The sequence below is a fragment of the Sinohyriopsis cumingii genome, chromosome 14, assembly GCF_028554795.1.
Source record: "Sinohyriopsis cumingii isolate HCF-2022 chromosome 14, ASM2855479v2, whole genome shotgun sequence".
In the NCBI taxonomy this organism is placed as follows: Eukaryota; Metazoa; Mollusca; class Bivalvia; order Unionida; family Unionidae; genus Sinohyriopsis; species Sinohyriopsis cumingii.
Window position 1 is genome coordinate 31,253,067 of NC_142974.1, and position 7,848 is coordinate 31,260,914.

The following is a 7,848-nucleotide window of genomic DNA, read 5'->3' on the forward strand; positions in this document are numbered from 1 at the left end:
TTCGGAAACCATAACGGAAACATCAACAGCACCGCTAGAAGAAGCGTTAAACAGAGACAGACGCAGAAGGAGAGCATTAAAGAGACAAAAGAGAGAAGAAGAGTCAAAGATGAACGAAACCTACCTTCTGGAAGACGACGAATACTTTGAATAGAATTTTCATCTTATAAAAAGAGAGAGAGAGAGAGGGAGAGAGGAAGAGGGAGATTGTTGATATATTATATTTTCATGAAAACATATTCTGAAAATTAATGTAACAACAACCACACTTGTTATCAGTGTGGTACTAAGGCGAGGGGCAAAGGGGCTGTCCGCCCTGGGTGACAGCCAGGACGGGGGTGCCATCGGGCGAGTTGAAATATTAGCACGTTGCCATCTGGTATGGTTTCTAATTCCCTGATTCGGATACCTCAAAACAGTAAAACTATGGTTATCGGTTTAAGTGACGAAATATGTTTTATTTTCTGTTTAATACTTTGATTTTCAAATTGCCGCTCCACCCTTAGTGCGCTCGTTAACTGCGCATACGAAAGAGGAAATTTGTATTTTTCAACTGAGTATCTGCTAGTGTAATAGGTGACAGAGCAAACTTTAAATTAAGTGAAGAAACTTAGGTGAGTCTGAAGTATATATTTATTTCATGGAGTGCAAAACGAACGATCCGCACCGGATGCCAAATACTTCAGGTACGACCCTGCTTGTTATTTATGATGTTTGTATTTTAGTTTAGATAATAAAATGATAATAATCAATCTCATTACTGTAATTCCTTTTGACATACGATATTTTCTCACATTCTTGAAATTAACGATTTAGAATCATACTTATAAAAATAAAATACAACGAATCCTACCTGTATAAGACATACATACATACATACATGCATACACACACACACACACACACACACACACGCAGACACACACACAACTCATGGTATAGTCTTCATTACTCCATATTAAAGTGGTGTTCCATTAATGAATCGCAACAGCGGATATATATATATCAATGATAATACCAATAAACGAACAACCGAACAACAAAAAACAGTACAAAAACTTATATTTCTATAATTTAACAAAACCCATCATCAATACAGTATGTTCAAAATGATTACTTTCTTGCTTTCATAACTGGAATTTCTTTTACATTATTGTTCTTTTTACTCCATTACTGTTCATTATTGACCATTACTGTTCATTGCTCTATATTACTTTACTGTGTTTAGGGGTACACCTTTGCGAAGATTCGAAATCTAACGCGAGTACCAGTCTGTCTTTATCTCGTGGGGGCTGGAAGAAGACGGGAAGTTTCAGTTAGGGTAGTTTGTGTGTTTATGCAGAGGAGAGGTAGTTCTCAGCGGCCAATGCTGCCTTTCTGTGCAGGGGAAATTAATATTTACTTCATCAATGATGGCAGCAACACTAACACAAACTAACGATGAGCAAAGCTGTCCTATCTGTTTGGGACACTTCAGCCAACCAAAACAGCTACAGTGTGCCCACGCATTCTGTCAGGGTTGTCTGCAATCCTACATAACAACGGAGGCAGCAAAACAAGAGAAATTGAGTTGCATCAAATGCCCTGTATGCGGAAAAAGTGCAAGACCTGCAACATGGGATAAACCGACAAGTGAATGGGCATCTCAGTTTCCAGGCAATATGCTTTTACAGTCTATCTCGCAAACGAAATCGAAAGTAGATCGCCTGTGTAATGCATGTAACTCTGAGGGTGTCTCTGTCCCGGCAGAAGGATTCTGCGCAGTATGTAAGGAAGGAATGTGCGCAGATTGCGTGAAATTTCATAGGAAACAGACAGTATCGAAAAATCATATTATTATCAAGACAGAAGAATTAACTGGTAACATGGAAAATGTGATGAAATATGCAGAAGGTTTTACCTGTACTGAACACGATGGAGAGGAGGTAAAATTCTACTGTAGAGATCATAAGCTTGCATGTTGTGCCATTTGCTTTCTCCATAGTCATAAGACATGTTCCAAAGAGATAGACTTGAAAGAAGAACTCCCTGCACTGCTGTGCGGTATCCAACCGACAGAAATTATTGCAGAACTGGAAAAAATTGAGTCTCATTTAAATAAGTTTATGGAGATAAATGATTCCAATCTTAATGATCTAGAATTGCAAGTTGATGGACTGACAGATCAAATAAGACACATGAGGGAGAAAATCAATGCAGCACTAGATGATTTAGAGAAAAAAGTGAAGACAGAGGGGCACAGAATCCACAAAGAAGAGTCTATCAGAAAACAAGAAGAGAATCATCAATGCCTTGCATTAGTGCATGCTGTAAAAAATTCTCATTTTCTCATTGAAACAGTCCACAAATACGGAAGTGACATGCAAAAGTTTCTGATGACGGAAAAGATTGAATCTCAACTACAGCCCTATTACAACCAGATCAGAGAGAACTATGAGACGACTAACATAATTACAGTAGAACTTGAATTTGCTTCACTGATGGAATCCATTTTCTCTCTGTCTAACGTGGGAACACTACTGTTGAAAACAGTATCAAAAACTCTACCTATATCACTGCGGAAGCCAACAAAAGACTGCCTTGTTGAGAGAGTTGATGTAATAAATGTTGAAACCCCTGGTGGTAATGCACCACTTTATACTGCTATTACATTTCTCCCTGGTGACAGGGTGATGTTGGCTGACAATTTCAATCACCAGTGTATCCTACTCAGCCCTACCTATAAATTTCTTGCAAGCTACAAACTGACAGGAAAACCAATAGACATATGTGTGGTAGATGAACAAGAAGTGGCATTTACCATAGAGAAGCAGACTAAAATTCAAATTCTGTCAGTGAGGAATGATGTCATCAGTCCACTCAGCTCCTTTTCAGTGTTATACAATTGTTATGGAATTGCTGCTACTGGAAAGGGAGAGATGTTTGTAACAGGAGACTGTGGCAATAACAAGTATCAACTGAGTCAGATTACCAAGGGTGGGGAGGTAAAATCTTCTTTTCAGTATGATGCTAAATCTGGATACTGGAACTACGTAGCTATAGACAGAGCTAGAACAAGATTATACATCACTGTCTGTGGGAGGAATTCACTTCTCTGCTTCAACATGGATGGTACGATGATGTTTATCTACTGTCCAGACAATCTCAGATGGCCGTTAGGAATAAGTGTGGACAGGGATGGCAACATCTATGTTCCTGGATACGACTCAAACAACATTCATCAACTGACTCCTGATGGATCTCTACTGAAGCTTATAACAAATGGAGTCCCTCAAAACCCAAGGGCAATTTGCTTTGATCCAAATAGAGATACATTTCTTGTGACAAGCCATACATGTCAAAGAGAACTTTGTGTTTACAATCTGAAATAAATCGTTTATTTTGGCACAAGAAGAAACCAGAACAGTACCAAATAAATGCACAGCACAACTGTTTTACTTATATGACAGAATATAGTTGATTACATCTTTTGAGATTTTCCAACTGATTTTGCATATATTGATGATTTTAATGAGAACATTGTTATGGTCCAAATCTTCATCGTGCTTCTTATAGTTTTGGTTTTATTGATAACAATAACATATTATTATTTATATTATTATTATTATTATTATTATTATTATTATGATTTTATATGATTTTAATGAGAATGTTGTTATGGTCCAAATTTCATCACTGTTGTTATAATTTTGGTTTTATTGACAATAATAACATATTATTGATATTGATATTATTATTATTATTATTATTATTATTATTATGTACAAATTAAGATGGCAATGTAATGGAGTTGTGAATATATCAATTATTTACATCTTGATTTCTGACATTTACAATGCATTATCAATTATCATCAATTAATAGTTTAATTTATAGTAAGTATCTATCTATCTATCTATTATCTATCTATCTATCTATCACCCATGCAGACATAAATTAATATTGACCTATGGTGTAATTTATTTGTAGAAAATATACAGATGAATTATAGGACAGATGTGAAAAACATATGGCATGTGATGGCATATCCTGTCATAACATAAATGCAAAGTATTGACACTATTCCATCAGATTTTGCACAAAGATGATGGTGGTGGTGGTGATTATTAATATGACGATGAAGGTTTGCTTTGACTCATCTTGCTACTAATAATGCTAGTAAACTTTATTATTATTATTAATTTTGATATTTTATTTATTATTAAGAAATACATTTTGTTCATGGGCAGGAGGGGGGCATCTCCCCCTGTCGATTCAATTTTTCCTTCAGTGCCCATAATATGCTGGAAAAAGCCAATATTGTATTGTAAGCCAATAGCATATTGTGTGTAATATCTGATATTTCATAATATGTTTCTCATAACCATGTTTTTTTGTAATACTAAACTGTGACAATAGTTCAGATATATATTGCTGACAATATAAAGGTGAAATTATAAAGAAAAACAGAAACATTTGGAAAATCAGCTGATGTTCATATTTAGCAAACCATTTATAGTCTGTACACATCAGACTAATTTAGTTATGCTAAATATTTGTATGGCCAGTCTTAGTAAGGTTTCCATGGTTTAATATTGTGTTCTTGGAGACATTATTCCTTGTGTTAAGATTTATATAATTTCCTTTTTTTTTTGTAAATTTTCAAGTCTGTTTTAGTTTTGTAAAACACTTGTTAATTGCAAAGAAAGAAAAATGCATATATAAAATTAGGTCAAACAAATGCAGCTGTAGCAGCAAGTAGACTGTTGAACATTTCTCATCAAGTGGTGTAGATCCATGCAATGTTTTTGATGATTATAAAGCAATACTGGTTAAAATCCTTGTGAAAATTCAGTATATTTCCTTGCGTTGAAAATAAGTCAGTAAATTCACAATCTTTCATAATTGATCAGTATAGTACAGGGTTGAAAAATAAGTGTATAAAATTCGTAAGTTTGACTGGTTCATGTGAAATTCGTTTATCTATCCCTCCAACCAGGATTTTGAAAAAAGCGATTTTAAGATAGAAATGTTTTGGACCTGTTGGTCAAAAATGTTCTTGCTGAGATGTTTCTTTGAAAATTGTTGAATATGCAAGATGTGCACTGGTTAATTGGAGACAGGCTTATATACACAGGTATAGTGGTCAGCATCCAAAACTCTACATGGGAGAGCCATACTTGAGTACTGTGTTAAATCTCAATATAACACATTTTAAGTTTGCGAATAATGGATATTGATGGAACCCATGACCAAAAATAGATCGTTTGTACTTGCATTTGGTCTGTCAATCTATGAAGTAAGAAAACAAGACGAAGATGAATATTTGATTATTTTCTTTTAGAAATATTATTATGTAACAAAATGAATTGCACAAAATACCATGAAATGTCCCCCACCACAACACATTGAATTATCAATCATTCTCACTACACTGCAGTTTAGCACAAAATGCAGTTTGCAGTTACTGACTACACCTAAAGCATTATAAGGTTTATGAGTTGTACTGGGGTACAATTCAACCAATGCTATACAATGATTGATCTCTCTAACATCTGTGGTACAGTGAAATTGTCAAGAGAAAACACATTTGAATGAGCTAAATTAAGTTGAGAACTAAAATAAATAAATAAACAAATTAATAAATAAATAAAATGAAATGTGTGCAGTGGAATACATGAATATATTTGTTATATCAGGGATAGCGTTATATTGATACACATGTTAGTGAGGAACCATTGCACATCTTATTCTTCACCATCACATGTACTGGTGTAGTAATATTGCACACTGGTGTAGTAATATTGTACACTGGTGTAGTAATATTGTACACTGGTGTAGTAATATTGCATACTAGTGTAGTAATATTGTACACTGGTGTAGTAATATTGCACACTGGTGTAGTAATATTGTACACTGGTGTAGTAATATTGTACACTGGTGTGGTAATATTGCATACTGGTGTAGTAATATTGTCTACTGGTGTAGAGTTAGTGTGCATTGGTGTAGAATTATTGTGTCATTCAAAACTTTGTCAACTGTTGAAGAACTTTCATCTATTTGTAAATGTTCAGTAATCTCACAGCATTACCTCTAGCTTCTTGTTTAAGCTTTGAAATTAGATTCCCCAGATTGCCACAAGGGGCTTGTGTAAACATAGCATTCTTATCTTTTTTAAAAATGTTATATGTTGTGATAAAACAACAAACAATGAAACTGTATGACAACTTCTAATCAGATATTTTTGTCTAGAGTTAGTACTAGTTTGTACTATTTATACAGTTGTAAGGATTAAGTTGGAACTTTAGAGGTTTGCTGGTGAATAGTTTCATGACTTTGAGATCTGATTCCATGTATATTAATGTAGAATATTCTCACATAATAAACAGGTTTTCTCAATGTAAGTATATGTATCCTTTAGTATTAAACATTCAAATAGTGTATCTCTCGTGAAACTAATGTGCATGTTTGTTCAGAGGTCTTTGAATAAACTAATAACACAAATTTATTGAAACCATTTGTTATAGCTTTTCTAAATGTATAGAATATACAAGAATGTTGGAACTATTTTTTTATTGATATGATCGACATAAACATCACTTGATTCTTGACAAAATATATGTTCATAAATCACGTGACCTCTATGTCATTCCACGGCTGTTCAACTGTTAATGAGTAAAATCGATCAGACCCTCCACGGTGGAGTTACCACCCTCCTGCCTGATGCGACAATGTAGCGATTGGTAGGTATTATCACTTGGTCACAGAGTGAAAGTGGAGTGGATTAAGCTCATCACAGTGGCTTACACCAACATTAAATTCACACAATCAGTATGAAACCTAGGTGTTACTCTGGACAGTACTCTTACATTGCACCAACATGTCATGAACATATGCAAGGCTGCATCTCTTGAACTGAGACACATCAGCTCAATTCGCAAAGATCTTTCAGTTGATGCCACTAAAACACTTGTGTGTTCATTAGTACTTTCAAGACTGGACTATTGTAAATCAAATCTGTCTGGTTCATCTCAATATCTGCTCCAGAAACTTCAAAAAGTTAAAAACACAGTTGCTCAGATCATACTTAGAGTACCACAATTAAAGCACACCTCCCCGCTCTTCTGTACCCTACACTGGCTATCCATTCGATCCAGAATCAAACACAAAATTTGTTCTCTGTGCTACGTTTCACTGTCGGACTCTAGTCCAACAGACCTATCCGACCTCACCCATGTGTACACACCAGCAAGATACTTACACTCCTCTTCTGACAATCGTATACTCATTATTCCAAGTATGAAAACAAAGTCATATGGACAGTGTTCTTTTGCATACCAGGGCCCAGCAATGTGGAATGACTTGCCCACTGAACTTAGACACAAAGTCACAGTGACCACATTCAAGAGGGCTCTCAAAACTCACTTATTTCGACTGCAAGAACAAGCTTAAAGACCTAATAATGTTTCCTACCTTAAATATTCTCAGCATGTGTTTTAATGTTCTCTAATTTCATGGTGTTTGTTTTTGTAATCATATCATTATATGTTTTTTCTGTTATAGGTGATGTCTAATGTTGTAAAGCGCTTAGAGCTTCTAAAGATTAGGCGCTATACAAAGTCCTCATTATTATTATTATTATTACCTCACCACCACCTCCACACTGAAAGAAGGAATCATGAAAGTGTCACTTATCTGTTAATGGAGGCGAATGGCATTGAACTTCGAACATTGTACCGATATTTACTAATACGAAAATGGCATGAGTCCAAATAGTTAAAAAATGTTGACTAGTTCCACAAACATTTTAGATTCCAAGATTGATTACAGGGGAAGGTTTTGAACATGCAGAAATAGTCCATATATATA

The 7,848-nt window shown here is 34.9% G+C and overlaps 1 protein-coding gene across 1 annotated transcript in view; it reads left to right on the forward strand.

Moving 5' to 3' along the window:
* Positions 1–6,487, forward strand: part of LOC149783512 (uncharacterized) — a 71,852-nt gene extending 65,365 nt beyond the window's left edge. Inside the window, exon 2 of the mRNA XM_089932858.1 lies at positions 1,326–6,487. Coding sequence (XP_089788984.1) covers positions 1,326–3,371 — 2,046 coding nt within the window. The 3' untranslated portion in view covers positions 3,372–6,487. The remainder of the gene's footprint in view (positions 1–1,325) is intronic.
* Positions 6,488–7,848: the final 1,361 nt, after the last annotated feature.